Source organism: Balaenoptera acutorostrata, chromosome 3 (genome assembly GCF_949987535.1).
Source record: "Balaenoptera acutorostrata chromosome 3, mBalAcu1.1, whole genome shotgun sequence".
NCBI lineage: Eukaryota > Metazoa > Chordata > Mammalia > Artiodactyla > Balaenopteridae > Balaenoptera > Balaenoptera acutorostrata.
In genome coordinates, this window is record NC_080066.1 from 64,010,026 (window position 1) to 64,028,485 (window position 18,460).

At 54.3% G+C, this 18,460-nt stretch overlaps 1 protein-coding gene across 4 annotated transcripts in view; it reads right to left on the bottom strand.

The window, feature by feature from the left end:
- Positions 1 to 5,630: 5,630 nt before the first annotated feature.
- Positions 5,631 to 18,460, bottom strand: part of CD276 (CD276 molecule) — a 30,387-nt gene continuing 17,557 nt past the window's right edge. For 3 of the 4 annotated variants that reach the window (XM_057543279.1, XM_057543280.1, XM_057543281.1), the window contains 9 exons: positions 17,245 to 17,592; positions 16,747 to 17,061; positions 15,803 to 16,141; positions 15,332 to 15,628; positions 13,071 to 13,130; positions 11,548 to 11,682; positions 10,425 to 10,466; positions 8,979 to 9,014; positions 5,631 to 6,968 (listed from right to left, as the gene is read on the bottom strand). In XM_057543279.1, the coding sequence (XP_057399262.1) occupies positions 6,946 to 6,968; positions 8,979 to 9,014; positions 10,425 to 10,466; positions 11,548 to 11,682; positions 13,071 to 13,130; positions 15,332 to 15,628; positions 15,803 to 16,141; positions 16,747 to 17,061; positions 17,245 to 17,592 (1,595 nt within the window). In that variant the 3' untranslated portion in view covers positions 5,631 to 6,945. The remainder of the gene's footprint in view (positions 6,969 to 8,978; positions 9,015 to 10,424; positions 10,467 to 11,547; positions 11,683 to 13,070; positions 13,131 to 15,331; positions 15,629 to 15,802; positions 16,142 to 16,746; positions 17,062 to 17,244; positions 17,593 to 18,460) is intronic. The other variant, XM_057543282.1, reaches the window with a different exon arrangement.

Genomic DNA, 18,460 nt, shown 5'->3' on the forward strand with positions numbered 1-18,460 from the left:
ACCCAGTGGAGGAAGAGCTTGAGCAAAGGCTTTTATAAACAGGATTGAATATGATCCATACAACTTCTTCCGCTCCGTCAGTCACCTCTGTCCCCTTCTCCCTCATCACCCGTCCTCCAGACAGAGCAAAATGGACTCCTCTCCCAGTATTGCCAAGCCCACTCCACAAATGCCCCAGGTCTGGAGTCCCTGGCCACCAGCACATTGTCTTGTAGGGCTGACCCAGATCCTTCCAGCTGCAGTGGATGGGCGGACACTCAGAAGGGCAACCTGGATGGAGACACCAAGGAAATCAGCACCCTGGCCATGACTTCCCGGTCACCAAAGCCCTCAGCGTGGTCACCCAAGGAGGCTGAGCTTGCTCTGCCACCTGGCCAGCTTCAGGTTCTCAGAATGTTTGCTGAAGCTGTCACCAGTGAGCACGTGGACTTCAAAGTAATTATGAAAGCTATAGGAACAAGAAGTAATGCGTTCATTCATTAGCAGCAAATTACATGAAATTATCCTAGCAAATAAGGCAAAAATGTCAGCTCAGTGGCTGGCAGAGACACATGTTGGTCCTTACTCCCAGCGCCCTGAGAATGGGGTCACATTCTGCAGGAACCGCTTAGGAGAGGATATTGAAACACAAGAGGCAGGAAGGGAAAGGGATAGGGTGCAGACTAGGACCCTGGGAGCCTGACAGTCTGTGAATCATGGGACTAGACAGGTAGACTCCAGATAGGTAAGTTTTGAGACTGAGGAAGGACTAGAGGCCAGAGACCTTGCAGGAGGGTGGTGGAAGGCAGTGGAGGAGGAAAGATGCTATACTCTTGTCACTCTGGATAGAGCAGGTCTGCAGAACCATGGAGGCCAAAGAATATCCTGGGGCAGAAGCAAGTTTGAGACAGGGAGAAAAGAAACAAGAAGAACGTGAAGGGTGCTTCCTTGAGCCTGGCACACGCGCACAGACTGCTGGGCTGCAGCAAGCAGGACAGATGGTCCTTCCCTTCGTGGTGCTGGAGGGAGGGAGGGAGCCAGAACCTGCCATGTGACTGTGCACATCTGGAGGCCTGGGGGCGACAAGGGAGAGAGACAGAGGGAGAAGGGGAGGCAGTGGGAGGAAAAGGAGGGACCCCCCTTTCTCCTGTCCTCAGGTGAAGGGGGCTGAGTCATCATCCCTGACACCCCATCTTTTCTCACTTCCCTGGAGCCTGGGTGCCTGGTCTGACCAAGGGTAGGAACTCAGGGCTCCTGCTCTCCTCCGGGTCCCACAACACAGGGAATAGGGTCCCGCTCTTCTCCACACTAAACAAGATCACTTCCTTTAACCTTCCTTGCACCTGTATTGTCTGTGATTCCTTTAGTGAGAAAACAAATACCCTTTGGTCTGATTCAGTCATCACTGAGAACAGCTGGCTTGTCTCATGTGCCTGGTCTCCAAAGCCTCAGCTCAGGGCTGTCTCTCTGAATCCTATTTCGCATTAACTTGTAAGCTAGGCAGGAGCCCCTGGGGTACGCACATCAAATATTTAGCAATGATCTCAACCAGCTGCATCAGAACTTCTAGGGGTGGGGCCCAGGCACTACTATTAATAAAACTTTCTTAAGTGATTCTAAGGTGCAGCCAGGGTTGAGAACCACCGGACGAATGTGATCCGGAGCTGTATCGCTAGGAGCATAGTGCTTAAGGATCAAGGAGGTGAGAGGCTGATCTACTGTGAGCTGAAACATTTTGATCCATGGCAGGGCCTCCATCTGAAAGGGACAATAATGGAACATGTCCAGAGGAGGGCAATAGGGGTGAAGAAATCATATCAGCTGAGGGAAGTTGAGGGGAGGGGGTTCTTTTGCTTCTCAGGTGCTGGGGAAAGGCTGGGGACAAAGGTCACAGACCCTCTGTCTCTGAGGGCTGGGATGTGCACCCTCCATGAGACCCAGTGCTTCCTAACGAGCACCACCTCATTAGTGGTGAAATAGTGTCACCATAATTACCTGGAGCTGGTGGAGCCAAACGGCCAGGTCATGAACACCCTCAGACACAAGTGCAGGGAATTTAACTTGCCCTGAGGCACCTGCATCCAGTGAGATGCTGATGAACGTGGCCCTATTCCTGTGGTCAGGTGTGGTAGGTACAGGATGCAGGGCTAAGCCCAAGGCCCAGCACACACTCAGACGGCTGCTCCCACCCCACCCAGCAAGAGGCAGACGCACTCACCTCCAAGACAGGGGTCCCAGAACCACGAAGACCGCTAGCTCCTGGGGAACGGAGGCAGGGCCACCACAAGGTAGGTGATGAAGGGGAAGGTGGTGCAGGGCGGGTGGGGGAGAAAGAGCGGCCCACAGGCCCCGTCTGCTGCTGAGTCGGGCTCCGCGGCCGAGTCCCTGAGAGCCTGGCTGGGGCAGCAGTTCCCAGCACCATTTTTGCCCTGTCTAGAATCCATTTTGCTAGTGGCCCTAAGTGTTCTTCATTTGTAAGTTCTTGCTGCCACAGGGACTGGCCACAAAGGCAACCCAGGGGCTTCCCTGGTGGCACAGTGGTTAAGAATCCGCCTGCCAGTGCAGGGGACATGGGTTTGAGCCCTGGTCCGGGAAGATCCCACATGCCGCGGAGCAACTAAGCTCGCGCGCCACAACTACTGAGCCTGCGCGCCTAGAGCCCGTGCTCCGCAACAAGAGAGGCCACTGCAATGAGAAGCCAAAGCACCGCAACGAAGAGTAGCCCCCGCTCGCTGCAACTAGAGAAAAGCCCACGCGCAGCAACAAAGACCCAGAGCAGCCAAAAATAAATAAATAAATAAATTTATTAAAAAAAAAAAAAAGCAGCCCAAACAATTGGCAGCTCTACCAACATTTAAAATCCACAGGCTTATGACCCCATGATCCCACTTCTGGGGCTCCATTCTGTAGAAACTGGAGCACGAGGCTGCATTATTTGTTTCCAAACTATAGAAACTGGCAAAACATATACTAGAACAGCAGTGCCATGAGATACTATGCAGCCATTTTAAAAGAATGAGGGAAGTCTCTTGCTAGGAGCTAGACACAAAATAGTATATACAGTAGGACTCCACTTACATGAAGTTCAGGAACAAGCAAAACCAATCCATGGTGAGGGCAACCAGAGTAGTACCTCTGGGTGGGGCCATTGACTGGGCAGGGGCAGGAGGGAACTTTCTGGATTCTGAAAATGTTCTATATCTTGATCTGGGTGATGTTTACATGGGTAAATACTTCTGTAAAAATTCACAGAGCCATACCCCGAGGACTAGCATCTTTTACACACTAGATGTGTGATACACCTCCATATAAAAAGTAAAGAGAACTGACTTGAGAAAATGGTAAAGAAAACAGAAAAAAAGTTGCAGAACTGTATGTACGATTTCATTTTTATAAATGTGTAAGCCTGGGGAAAAGTCTGGAAGGATATCGAACCCTTAGCAGTGCTTCCCTCTGAGTGGGGGGGACTGGAGGTGAAGACAACCACTCTCTACATGTCTGTATTGTTTGCGTTTGTGGTGTTCGAAGCCTCTGCCCCCCACACTCTCTACGTTCCGGCTGCTCACTTCACGGCAGCTCCGCTCCTGCTCCTTTGTGAGTGCCCTGCACTTGGAGGCCTGGGTTTTGGACTCCTCGGAGCAAACTTTGGCTTCATGTCTCAGTTTAAGACTTGGGCTTTGCATCAAGATCTTTGGCCATTGCCCAGCTCAGAATCTGCCAGGGTCTCTGCTCATTGGCCCGCATGTACCAGCATCCCACTTAGCAACTGCCTCCCGGGATGAGCAAGGTCAGGTGCCTCTCCCCGAATGGGCCCCATGGAAGGAGCCGTCCCTACCTGTGAGCGGAAGCAGAGCGCTCTGAAGAGGAAGCAGGCAGGTAGAGAAAGGTAGGGCACCCCCCACACACACCCAGTCCCCTCCTCCTGAGTAGTCAGGGTCACTAATTGGTCTTCACAGCCTTGGTTACATATGGTCCTGGAGGTGAATTCTGGTCACGCCTCACGCCAGGAAAATGAACCCTTGCTCTGTCCCCTCTTTAATATGGATGTGACACCTGCAGGCTACAGCTTGTCACACTGTGAGAATTATTTCTCCATTAAAACGCAGGAGTTGGAGTTTTGCCCAGGAAGGCAGCTAAAAGTACTGCTCTCTGGGGCATCAGTCACCAGGGGACTTAGTGGCCACCTTCCTCACTCTTCAGCCCCCAGGGAAGTCCCACACCTACCGGGTCCCTCCCTTGAGCATTTGATACAGCATCATGTCTGAGCCATATGCCAGCCCTGTCAGAGAGAAAAAGCACAGGTTACCGTGCCTGTTTTACTGACGGGCAAACTGAGGTTCAGACAGCTTACTCTGGGTCACTGTGCTCCATCTACAAAATCACGGAGGGCGCAGGAGTGTGCAGCCCGACTTGGGGGGGGGGGGAAGATAAGCCGTCACGCGTGCCCAGCACTTTACAGTTTGTAGTGCCTTCTTCCTGCTTTGTCCAACCCTCGCAACGATCCTATGAAAAAAGAACTACTATTGTCCCCACATTACAGGTGGGGTTGATGCCTGGTGAGGTGAGAACACGCTCAAGGGCACAGGGGGAGATAAGGGGCAAAGGCAGAGCCTCAGCACAAGGCTTTTGATTCTAAAACCCACCCAGAGGACCAGGGGTGGGACTTCTAGCAAGGTGACCGGTCTCATTCCCAGGGTCATCGACTTTAGAAGAAGCACCCCAGTTTGTAAAGAATGCCACATACTTTTCAGAAGAGGACTCATCACCCCTTCTTAATAGATAAGGAAATGAAGGTTTAGAGGGATGAAGGACTTGGTCACAAGTTAGTAGCAGAGCTGGGAAAAAAAAAGTCAAGTGTCCTGACCCCCAGCCCGGTCTCCTCCAGCTGCCCCAGGGCCTGCGGAGCTCGGGGACTGACTGGCTGGCCAGTTCTGAGACCCTGGCACCCAGGGGCAAATGAGCACTGTGCACTGCAGGCTCCCACGTCCCTGAACCCGGTTCTCTGGAAGCTGTTTGCCTGCCACATTCAACCCCTCTTCCCAGTCTTTGGCGCTGGAAGGTGGTGAAAACCTCAGGCCCATTTTTCATATAAGTAAACTAAGGCCCAGAGAAGCTAAATGCCCAGCTCAGGATCACAGGGTAGAACTAGGTCCTGGACCTGGACCTCTGACTCGGGCCTGGTGCCCATTCCACTGGGTCAGCCAAGAACAGCACAAAGAGTTCCTTTCCTGTGTCAGCTTCTTATTGGGTCTCAGCTTCCCCATCCATGAAATGGGAGCATTAGCCCTTAAACAAGCCTGAGGTCTGAGTCTCTGAGACAAAGCTATTAGTCTTCTGAGATAAAGCTATTTTCGGGTGGAGCCCCAAAAAGTGACCAAAGGGCCTGGCTTTCTGGACAGCCAACATCACTTTACCAAGGGGGAAACTGAGGCTAGAGAGGGGGTCATGGAGACCCAGTGACTTAAGGACAGTGGCAGTAAGAAGATCCAGGTATCCCTACTCTGGCTTCAAACGTCCAGGAGGGAATCCTTCCTGCCAAGTCCTGCTGCCCGCCCTACTGCCACACATTTTGCAGAGAAAACGCTTTCTACAAAGGCATTTATTTTTCCCAAAATACACCCCCAGTTAACAAAATTCCTCAGAGTCCCACATTTAAATTAGAAATCCCCACATCTTTTATTCCTGGTGAAGGGAGGGATGTCAACAGGAGGACATCAGATCATCAGAAGTTTACTCCACTGGAGGCTGGGGACCAGCCAGAGACAAGCCAGGAAGTGGCTGCCCAGCCCCAGAATAGCACCATGGTGGGAGAGGGGGCTGTCCCTGCCCCCAGGCTCCAGCCAGTGAGGAGAGGCCCCAGGCTTCCCCTATGCTGCGGCTCTCAGCTTCCCGGGGTCTGTCAGGCCTTGGCTGCCTGCCCCCCTGCTCATGCCTGGAAAGACACTTAGGAAACCATCCGATTCTCCAGTCGTGGTGAGAGGCTTATGTCCCTCTCTCCACGTTTCTGCCCCCACCCTCTGTTCTGGGTAAGGATTAGGGACGGGATGGGAGTGAGGTATCCAGGGAAATGCGGTACAGAAGAGGAGTGCAGTAGGGAGCGAGGCAGGAGCCCCCTCACAACCACTCTTCCCTCACGGGCTTCCCAGCTGAAGGGCAAGCTCCTTAGGGAGGGGCTTGTCTTCTCACGCAGGGTCCCCAGCACCTAACGCAGTGCTGACACCCCATAGATGCTCAGTGAACATTACTTGAGTGGATAAACGAAAGGAAAGTCAGGAAAAGCAGAGGGACAGAAGCTGACCCCAAGGGGGCCCACACAGCCGCCCAGAGACCCAGTGTGACCAGCACGTGCTTCCCGTGGGGAGGGCGGGCAGAAGGTGGGGCTCACGGGGCACAGCCCAGGGCGCCACGGAAGAGACGGGGCCAGGGGAGGTCCTCACGTGTTCCAGCACGTGCACCTGCATGTCTGCATGCCTGGGGGAGGGGCCCTGTCTTCACTTAGTAGGACAGGGGAAAGGCCAACTTTAGGGACAGAGCAGAAGGAGAAGCCTCTAGACTCGAGGAAATGCTAAGGCTGCAGTGGCCCTGTCAGAGGAGACAGAATTACGGGCAGGTGGGAGAAAAGGCTGAGAAGGGATAATGGGTGACTGTGTATCACATCTTTGAAGGAAAAAGGCAGCCAGCTGGTCCATGTAGCATATCCATTGGAGAAATAAGGCGGCAGGATGATTTATGTATCGTGTCACTGGAGAAATAAGGCAGCAGGATGACTTGGGAATCATGTCCATCGGAGAAATAAGGCTGCGGGGTGGTCTATGTATCGTGTCCTTTGCAGAATGAGTAGACCCGCTAGAGTAGAAGCCATCTGTTAAGGGCAGAGAAGCCCCCAGCCCAAGGCTCACACTGAGGCCCCAATGCAGCCAGAGGTGGGAGCCCCAGGGCAGGGCAGCAGCTCCCTGGTCCTCATGGTCAGGCTATTTCTGGTCCATCATCTGCATTTCATGATGGGAAGGAGAAAAAGGGGGGAGAGCATTAAATGCAGGAGTTCTAGTCGGGAGCATGCCAGAACCCCAGGGATGCGGTCATATACTCAAGGGGAAGAGTATGTGTGACAGGCCCCAGCAGTCTGACTAGCAGCCCCCTGCATCAAGCACCGCCTTCGAGGCTCAGACACACACACACACACACACACACACACACACACAGCAGCTGGGCATCAGACAGACCACTGTCTGGGGGAGACTGGGGGAGACTGCCCAGTCCTCGCCAGCCTCCTTCTCAATCCCCAGGGGTTCACCCACCCTGCACACAACCCTCCCCTCTGTCTGGCACACTCTTCCCTTCCCAACCCTGCCCCCACACCCTCCCTGTCCTTTGATCCATCTTCTTCACCCCATAGATTCACACCCCTGGCCTCACTCCACTCCCTGACCTGAACGGAGAGTTTAGAAGACGGACCGGGGCATGTGCGACCCTGCTCCTCCCTCTCCCATCCTTTGGGCTCCGTCTGTCCCTGAAGAAGTAGCTCTCCCTTCCGGGGACTGCCTCTGTGCTTGTCTGGCCTGGCCAGAGGCCAGGGGGCCAGGCTGCCACACTGGGGCGCAGGATCAGGAGGCCCACTGCTCCACACACCCAGGCCGACGTTTCCATCTCCATCTGCTCGATCCTGCTATGCCTCATTTGGTTCAGGACAACGGGGAGGCGGATAATTTATCTCCACCCCTCCAGACCCCAACACAGGCCTCCACTCCTGCCATGAAACGTTCTACAGCATTTTGAAGGACTTGCTTTACAGAGCACTTCTGCATTTGGCACCTTGGCATCTCGTAAGGGAGGTGTGACAGGATTTCACTCTATTCCACAGATGAGGAAACCCCCTGGAAGGTTATGGGCAGAGACTTAAAGCGAGGTCTCCCCTAGGGGGCTCTTTCTCCTGCACGATGCTGCCTTTCTGAAGACCTCTCACCCAGCTTTTATCATGAATTCTGCACAGGTTTCTGAGGGCCCCACTGCCCCCCACCTCTGGGAGTTTCCTGAGCACAGGGCCTATGTCCTTCCTTCCTTTCTTCCCAAAGAAAAGCTAAATGCAGGGATGAGCCTCCAGGGACTTGGTGAAAGTTTATTTCCTAACAGGGACAACAAGGCAACCTGAAAATTATTTAAGGCTCCATAACCCCTGGCCAAAACTTAAGGTCCCAAAACCTTTGATTTTCTAGCTGGAAGCCACTCATATTTAATGACAAGTCTGCATCAAGGAATAGTTTGTTCAAAATACACACGCACACAGACACACACACACAGAGATACACATATATTTATACACAAACACACATACGTAGGTGTGGCTCTCGGTTACTTTTAATAAGGAAGAATCTCAAACTAAACTAACCTCCAACCAACCACTTGCTAATGTAACTGCTGATGTTACAGTAATCTAAATAATAATGATTGCTAACACTTACTAACCACTGACTATGGACCAGGAACGTGGCTGTCTAGCTGAAAACCACATTTCCTAGCCTCACTTGAGTTAGGAGTCATGTGACTAGGTTTTGACAAATGGATATAAATGGTAGTGACAGGAGCTATTTCTAGTCAAGCCCTAGAAGAAAATGTCCCCTCCCTCTCCTCTTTCCCCCTTACTTCTGGAGGGGGTGTGGGAGCTGGAGCAGCTACTCTGGACCTGGGGCTGGAAGCTTTGAGTGGAAGAAGACAGAAACCAGGTAAGTGGAAGTTGGTTCCAGGGCACCAGTGGCCTTAAGACAACCTCGACTCCTGTCCTGGTTAAGCCTCTGTCATATTTGCGTCCTGTTAGAGCAGCGGGGACCTTGGTTTCTCTGCCATTTCAACAGGGGGGAATCGAGGCTGCTCTTCTGGGGAGGGAGGTTCAGGGCAACAGTGAAGGGTAATAATCACCCCCACCACCAACAACCCTCCCCAGCCTCCTACACACAGGTGCACAAACACACAGATACACAATCTCAAACACCACATGTCTTTACCTTCTTTGCTTTCAGAGTGTTTCAGAGGCCGCAGGGCTGCAAAAAAAAGGAAGGAGTACACAGTGAGGGGGGCACCGTGAAAAGTGGTGGGGTAGGGTGTTGGGCAGAGGCACAGGAGCCAAGCAAGAAATAAAGGCTAGAAGAACTGGGAGGAGAAGGCAGGAGGGAGAGTTGAGAGGGTGAGGGCAACATCACAGCACCAGAAAAGGGGCCCTCGGCTGCTATCCCAAGTCCCAGCTCCACTCTGTGGCTTGTCACTCCTCCCCCGGGCCTCAGTTTTCTGCATCTCTATAATGGGAACAACTCCCCGGCCCTCCTACGAGCTGGAGATGTGAGAGTACGCTGAGCTGGCTCTACAAATAGGGTGAAGTGAGGCACTAAAAGAGGCTGCAAGTGTCCCCCGTGGGCCCGGGATTGTGCAGAACTGAGACCCAGTGCTCTCTAAGCCTCCCTCTTCTCCCCACTCCCTCCCTTCTGCCAATTATACCTGCCTCCGAGCATGAAAAATGAGGCCTGATCCCAGGGCTGTCTCCACACTGGCCACACCCGGGGACACCAAAGGCAGAGAATTAATTGACATAATTTACAGCAGTCCCCAGGGATCAATTTCCTGCCCTTCCTTCTGCGGGTGTTGGGGGGAACCTGTGTCAACTGGCACCATCCCAAATGGCTCAGTGGGAACCTGCCTCCCCCAGCCAAGAAGCCCAGGGAAGAGACGGCAGTGAGGCCTCCAGTGACCGTGGGGCACCAGTACCTTGGCACCCAGCCCCCACTGGGCTCCAGGCTCGTGCCATGCCCTGTGCAAAGTCACTCGAGATAGCTTCAAAATGGCCCTCTGGTGCTATCAGGGCAGGATGACATTTTACAGATGAGAAACTGAAGCCCAGAGGAACAAAGCACTTTGACCAAAGTCACACAGCCTCTGACCAGAGTGGGACTGTGTCAGGCTGATAATACAGTCCTAATAACAGGACTGCAAAGTATGGAGCCCTTATAGGCGCCAGGTATGACACTAGGCCCTTTAGATACACGATCTCATTTAATTTAACCCACACAACCTATGAAGGGAGCAGTTAGGAGGAAACTGAGACCCAGAGAGGCAACGTGACTTGCTCAAGGCCACTCAGCTTATATGAGCTGGAGCTGGAACTAAAACCCAGGCTGCCCTGTCTCCTGAGCCCTCACTCCACCCCCTAGGAAGCCACCAGACTCCACAGCGCAGGTCCCTCAGGGCGGAGTGGCCTGGTAGGCGGGTAAAGGCAGAGGCAGGAGAAACGAAGCAGCACCCGGGAGACCTGCCTGAGGTCTAACGCTGAGCAAAGACAGACGCACCCAGGTTGGGAGGCCTCAGTCCCCGGGACACACTTCATTCAAACCTTCAAGTGAACATGGCCCCCCCAGACTCTGGAGTCCTCTCCCCTGTTCCAGCTCTTAGCTCAGACTTACCCGTCTTGGATCCTTCTCCGTCCCCATCCTGGTCCTCAGCGCCTGGAAGAGTGAAACAAAACTTCCTCAGCCCCACTTTCATCATTGAACTTCTGCTCCTGGGAGCGCGAAAGCAGGTAAATGGGGCTGAGCAGGCCTGGTCTATGGTCCAAATGCTGGACACAGGGTCAGAGCCTGAGACCAGCACAGAGCAGAGCGCTGTGGCAGGACGAAAGGGACCCCAGCCTGGAGCCCACCACTCACCTGGCCAAGGACCATCTACTTGCCCCTGCACCATCCACCAGCCCCATCACCCACCGTCCACTCACTCACCAACCCAGTCAACCACCACCTCCAACGTGCATACCCACCCGTCCATGGCTCCCCATCCTTCCGCAGCCTGCCCAGCCACCTGCCACACAGGCAGCCACCCACCTGTTCCAACTGACCAGTCTCCTCTCCCTTCACATACGCTCTCCTTCCTGACACCCAGTCATCTCCCACCCCTCACCATCTGCTTCCATGTTCACCCACATACCACCCACCAGGGTCAACTCACCCACTCGCCAATGTCCACTCACTCACCCACCACTCACTGGAGTCAACTTACCTGTCAAGGTCAAACCACCTACCTATGGATGTCAACTCACCACCTACCAATCACCAAAGTCAACTCCTACTGACCCCCCAGCCCAAGCAACCAGCAGCTGCTTCAGACTCCGCCCACTTGGAGGCAGACACACCCTCTCACGGTGACACGCAAACCCACGAAGCATTCACGCTTGTGCTACTCGAGTTCCATGTGCTTTCACTCACAGACACACTCATGTGACATAGGCTCTCACAGTCACGCTTGTTTGCACAGACACATCCATCCCCTTGTCACACATCCACCACTCACTCCCAGTCACACTCATATCCACACTCATCCTGCCATGTCTGCACACTCACGGGCAGGCTCACACTTGTTTACAACACATGTTCAGCCTCAAGATCACATACACACACACAGTCTAGCTGCATTTGCACACCCACACTCATTCTGTCACTGGAGAGTGACACTCGTGTTGATGTCACAGACACACTAACATACCCAGAGACACACGCACGCACACACGCACACCCCCCCCCCCCTCTCACTCACCTGCATTCTCCTCCTCACAGCTCTGTTTGATCTTCCTCCAGCACACGAAGGCCAGGGCCACCAACAGTGCGACAAGACAGACAGAGAGCCCCACGGTCACCCACAGGGCCTCAGGGGGGAATGTCATGGGCTGCCCTGGGAGGGGAGGTGGGGAGAATGGAGAGACTGTCATGCCTGGCCCCCAGTGGCCCTGAGGACAGCCCCTCTGCCTCCAAGGTGTGAACAGGGGCTCCTACCCTCACTGGGCCCCAACACCATGAAGAGAGCTTACTTAAGTTCCTGTGCCCCTTCCCTGCCCATCCGTACACCCTCTAAACCCTGACAGCCGTGGCTGCCGTGGACATGCCTCAACCTGGGAGGGCTGAAGAGTCTGTGGTTGATGATGCTCAAGAACCTTCCATGGCTCCCTACTGACATGAGAATAGTGCCTCAGTCTTCTTCTTTGTAATTCCACTGCTCCAGCCAAACTGGTGTCCTAACCATTCTCTGCAGAGGCTCCTTCCAGCCTCCTCACCATTGCTGTCAGTTTCCTCTACCTAAAAGCTGCTCCCTAACTCTCCATCTAGCTTACGATTCCTCCTCGGGAGGCCCTCCCTGATTACCCCAGTCCCACCTGGTGATACCCCCCATCTTATAGATCAGGAGTTGGCAAACTACAGCCCGTGGGCCAAATCTGGCCGGTGGCCTGTTTTTGTACACCCTTGAGTTAATGATAGTTTTACATTTGTAAAGGGTTACCAAAAAAAGGAAAAGCAGCAGCAGCAGCAACAAAGACGGTATGTGGCCCACGAAACCTAAAATATACATTATCCAGCCCTTGACAGAAGATGTTTGCAGATTCCCGTGTAAAGATGAGGGCGGACACTGAGGGTGCCAGAGTGAAGGTTCTGGGTTTACCCAAGAGGAGGAGACTTGCCAGGGGAATGTTTCTATGAAACACTGAGGGCCCTCCTGTTAGCTATCTCAGGGCAGAGGGAAGGAGCTGAGCCACCCTCGACTGGGTCAGGGCCAGCAGCTGTTCTGAGCACACCATCCTCCAGCCCAGTCCCAGGACCCACGCGGGGTCCTGAGCAGAGGCCCTGGAGACAACGAATCTAACAAAAGCCAGGGGGAAGGCAGCTCCTGCAGAAGGTGCTGTCTGGGCAGACAGCAGTGCCATGAACCCTTGGGCAGTGGAGACCGTGACACAGATGCAGGGATTTGCCGCCGACGTCACTTTCAACGGGCATAGCTGGCAACGCTGCCGCTCTGGATATTGGCAGCAAAGGGACCCATCACCCTGGCGAGCAGGAGCAGGGGAGGAGGACAGGAGCTGATACGAGGGGCCTGGAGGGTCAGTCCCTGAAGCTCATGGAAGGGACCCCTGGGAATCCCAGGGTGGGGCTCCTGCAGGAAAGCAGAGCCACGGAAACACCCAGGAGGAGGGGCTCTTGCTATGTCCACCCTCAGGCTGGTGTTGGTGCCTGGAGCACAGGTCAGACTTGCCCTCATCCCACCAGTCAAGGACAGAGCGGGGCTCAGACCTGCATCTCCAGGCTCCATGTCCAGTGTTTGCTCCATAAAGTCCCCTCCACATACAGCACCTGCAGGTGCGGGAGAGACCAGGCTGGAGGACTGAAAGTCTGAATCCCAGAGTGTTTAACAAGGCTCAAAGCTGCCTGAAGCAAAATACAGGCCAAGGGCTCCAAAGTAGGCCAGACCTGCTCTCACAAAAACAGGAGGCTGGGTGGTGGGGAGGAGAGGAAATGAGGCTGAGAGGCTAAAAGCTGGATTCTGGTCCGGTTCATCTGCTCACTGCAGGCTGCTGGAGCCAAGGTCCACAGACCCCCGTGTTTGAGTTTAGAGGGGCCACAAACCCTCAAAACTTAAATGCAAATGACTGCATTTATCATGTATCCAATTTTCAAAGAGGTATCTAATCACCAAAAGAGTCAGAGCCACTGTGCTAGCCTGTGGCCTTGGGAAAGTTCTCTCTTCTTTCTGGGCTTCAGTTTCCTCACCTGTGAAATGAAAGCACTTTAAATGTCAGCTACTAAAATTTTCAATAAAGATTCTTCTCTTAGGTGGGGTAAATGTCCCCAGTGAGCAGGAGCAGGAAAGGAGGATGGCAGCTGACATGAGGGGTTGGTCCATGAAGCACACTGAAGAAACCCCTGGGGATCCCGGGGTGGGACTCCTGCAACAAAGCATGGAGCAGAGCCACAGAAGTACCCGGGAGGAGGGGCTCTTGCTATGTCCCCCCCTAGGCTGTTGTTGGTGCCTGGAGCACAAGTCAGCCTTTCCCTCATCCCACCAGTCAAGGACAGAGTAGGGCTCAGACCTGCATCTTCACGTACACGAGTATAACCACATTTATATTCACAAGCCCTTTCTACACAGTGTGGCGAATATCCAATACAGTTCTGTGTGCAAATTATCACAGAGTTCACCAATCCTTCAAGGTCCCCTCAACTCCCACCTGTCCCTAGAGACTTCTCCTGAAACTCCAGCCCATTCTGACCACCCCCCCCTTCTCTGAAAGCTTCACATTCTCTGTCAATCCTGCTCTATCTAATATTTCTGATTCTCTCCTGTGGATACATCAGACCATATACTGTTCTCTAAAAGGTCAAAGAGACCCCTCGGGACATCCAACAGCCCAGGGCAGTGACTCCTCCACAAAGTACACACCTGAGGGTCTCCAGAAAGAGGGTGGGATCAATCTTGGGGAGGGGGTGGGCAGAGGGAACACAGCCTTGCCAGAAGGAAAACCCTAAAAGAGAAGGAGGAATGAGCCTGAATTCCTAGAAGGCAAGTGTGATGGGCACTGCCTCTGAGCTTGCAGAAGTGAAGGCCACGTAATGTCCATGTAAGTGGGGGGAACAAGGAAGATAGGAATAAGTCTGTGAATCCTGAGGCTTATGCAGAAACTGGCCACCAGGGGGATCGGGACTTGCATGGGCTGCGGGTCGGGTGGAAGTCATGGAAGAGAAAATAGGAGAACCAGATGGACAGAACCTGCTGTCCTGACCCCAGAGAATGCAGGGAGACCCCTGGGAAAGCTTAGTTGGCCCATGAGGAGGGACAGAGGAGCCAGAATGAGGTCCAAACAAGGATGAAGACTGCCTCCCCTGGCCTGAGTGTGGGCCTGAGCCCTCTTCACAGAGGGGTGCCCACTCAGGTGGGCACTAAAGGAAGGGAAGTGTGTCTGGGCTAGGACCCCAAAACCAGAGATTGAGGCAACTGCCAAAGGGGCGGTGTTGATCTAGTGTTTGACCACATGGGGGCAGCAGAGAGAGCCCGGCTGTTCCAAAGGCTGCCTGGGTCCCGCTCAACTCCATCAGGAGAGCTGACATTGATGGGGTGAGGGGTATGGCCACCTAGAGAGGCCCAGCTGTCTCTCAGGGCCTCGCAGTCAGATGGTGCCCAGCATCAGATGGTGATGTAGCAACACCTTCCCAGCACTTGGAGAGGTTACCGTAGGAAAGCACTCCAGAGCTATGCCTTGTGGAGGCTCCAGTACTCCCGCCCACACCTCCAGATCCAGGCAGGTACTCAGTCCCCTGTACAAGAAGCACAAGTACCACCTAAGACACTCTTAGAAGGGCAAACACTACAAATGATTCCTATCAGCTCGATAAAGCAAGTCCCTTAAGGACTTCTTGGGGGAGAGTTTGAAACACCTGAAATGTATGAAAATGTTTTAAGTCTTCTGACCACCCAAGCCTACCTAAATTCCAGCTCAGGGTCGAGATAAAAGGCAATGGCCCCCTCTATCCTTCCCCAGCTGTTCATCTGCCCCTACCTGTGATGGTGACAGAGCCATGAGCATCCTGCTGCAGCACGGGGTTGCGCACCAGGCAGCTGTAGGTGCCATTAGCGCCCAACACCACCCTCAGGACACTGCGCACGTCGAACAAGCCCTGCTCGTTAGCCATCTGCGACGTGGTTACGTTGCCAGTCAAGGGCGCACCCTGCCCATCCTGCCAGAACACTTCGGCCTCGGGGTAGCCCCGGTAGCTGGAGCACGTGATGGTCACCGTGTCCCCGGGCCGCAGGTCCTTGTTGGGCTCCAGGGTCATGCTGGGCTTTGAGTAGGGGGCTGGAGGAGAGCAGAGGGTAGAGGGCAGAGGTCAAGGTAAGGCAAGGGCAGCGGGACACAGTGGAGGGGAAAGGTGCCTGGAGCTGTGAGGACACGGGTTAGCACTGGGCAGTGGGTAAAGGAACTGTATGAGGGGTGTGCCAAAGGGAGGGTGCCCCCCTTCGCGGCTCTCACCTGCCACCTGCAGGCTGACCGCGGCGCTGCCGAAGTCCCGGATGCTCACGAAGCAGGTGAAGCTGCCCTCATCAGCCACGCGCACGCGCTGCAGCCTCAGGGACGCGTTGCCCTGAGCCAGCAGGTCTGGGAAGAGCGCAGTGCGATTGGCATAGGCGCTACCCTGGTCGCGGCCCTCGGCGAAGCTGTGCACCAGCTGTTTGGTGTCTGTCAGCTGCCAGATGAGGTTGAGCTGTGCCAGGCTGAAGCCGGGCTCGGGCGAGAAGGAGCAGTGCAGGGTGGCGTCAGTGCCCACGAGGGCCACCACGGGGTCTTCGGGAACCTGGACTTCCACAGCGCCTGAGGGCGAGGTTGGAGCGGCAGGCAGTGAGGAGGGGCGCCAACACTCTGGGCTACCACCCCACAGCACCCTGCTCCTCCTCCATCAACCCCCAGGCCCCGTTCCATCTTCCCATTTTCTCCCCAGACCTAAAAACAGATTAAGTCTCAGCACTTCCAGACGTGGAGTCTCCCTAATCTTCTGACAAGAATCACAGCAGTTTGGCCTTGGCCTGAGAAGGTCCATCCCCGGGAGGGGGGGTGGTACCCGGCCTGGAGCAGCCTCCAGCCCTAGCAAAACTCCCCTTTCCGCCAGGATCCATTTCCCTCTCCTATCCTTCCGCTCTCTTCTGAGATCTGAATGCTTCTCCATTCTCTCCAGAGGTTTCCAGGGCCCTGGAGTCAGGGGACCCAGAGAGCTGAGAGGACCTGTAATCATCACCCTCACCCACTCCCACCACGGTTAGATTGCCGCCTATGCACCCTGTTTATCTTTTCCGTTATTATTATTAGGCATCTCACTCTTCCGGGAGACTGAAGGTATGGAGCTAGATTCAGATACCGTGACCCCTGCACACAGGACCACCACCACCCCAGGGGGACATTTAAGAAAACAAAACAAAAACCTGTGGGGCTTCTATGCGGTGTAATGGTGACAGAGCCATGAGCGTCCTGCTGCAGCACGGGGTTGCGCACCAGGCAGCTGTAGGTGCCATTAGCGCCCAACACCACCCTCAGGACACTGCGCACATCGAACAAGCCCTGCTCCTTAGCCATCTGCGACGTGGTTACGTTGCCGGTCAAGGGCGCACCCTGCCCATCCTGCCAGAACACTTCGGCCTCGGGGTAGCCCCGGTAGCTGGAGCACGTGATGGTCACCGTGTCCCCGGGCCGCAGGTCCTTGTTGGGCTCCAGGGTCATGCTGGGCTTTGAGTAGGGGGCTGGAGGGGAGTAGAGGGTAGAGGGCAGAGGTCAAGGTAAGGCAAGGGCAGCGGGACACAGTGTAAGGGAAGGGTGCCTGGGGCTGTGAGGACACGGGTCAGCCCTGGGGCAGTGGGTAAAGGGGCTGCGGGAAGTATGAGGGGTGTGCAAAAGGGAGGGCGCCCCCCCTTCGCGGCTCTCACCTGCCACCTGCAGGCTGACCGCAGCGCTGCCGCTGCCAAAGTCCCGGATGCTCACGAAGCAGGTGAAGCTGCCCTCATCAGCCACGCGCACGCGCTGCAGCCTCAGGGACGCGTTGCCCTGAGCCAGCAGGTCTGGGAAGAGCGCAGTGCGATTGGCATAGGCGCTACCCTGGTCGCGGCCCTCGGCGAAGCTGTGCACCAGCTGTTTGGTGTCTGTCAGCTGCCAGATGAGGTTGAGCTGTGCCAGGCTGAAGCCGGGTTCGGGCGAGAAGGAGCAGCGCAGGGTGGCGTCAGTGCCCAGGAGGGCCACCACGGGGTCTTCAGGGATCCGGACTTCCACTGCGGCGCCTGGGGATGGGGTTGGTGGGTGGGACGGTGAGGAGGGTCCGGGACACTCCGGGCCTCCCTAGTCCCCCTCCCCTTCCGGGTTAACTTCAGGCCCTGTCCACCCCCCTTTTTTTTAAGGCCTAAGAGTTTATTACCTTTGGTTCTAATTCAATCAGCAGGAATATAGTAAGCACCAGGGTTAAGAGTTAGGAATGCCACGGAGAACAATACCAAGGTCACACCCCTACAGAGCTGACGTTTTAGTGGGAGAGAGGGACAAACTAGCACACAAATTCTTATTAGTATGTGATTAGGGGTATGAAGGAAGAAAGCAAGCCAATGGATAAAAAGCAAGGAGGTAGCTTTTCAAAACTCTGGCAGGTATTTTACACCTGTCTGTGCTGGTTGCATTTCCCAAGTATATATTATCTTTATAAATTGTAAAAAGGGAGTCTTAAAAAAGTATGCACCAAACTGTTATTACTGGTTTTCTCTGGATGAGAAAGAATCACAAGTGCTTTTTCATTTTTCTTTTCCTAAATACACATGATTAGTTTTTATGCAAGAAGGAAAGAATACCCATGCATTTAAATATGGTGGTGAGCCACTTTCTCCATAAAGAGATATTAAGCTGAGATTGAAAGGGAATGAAAAAAGAGTATGACATAACCAGAGAAAAGCCCGGTGGGGCAGGTTCCCCCGCTCCTACCCCTGCCCTCTATCCTGTGGATTTACCCTTCAGCCTCCCACCCAGTCACCTCTGCCTCCAGTCCAGCTCTTCTTTTAGAGCCCTGGAAAGTTAAGTAGGGGTTCCTGATAGCTTTTCTTTTGGTGAGATGTGTCCCCCAGCCTGGCACTGCCATTCTTGGGTAATGGTTAGATTGTGTGC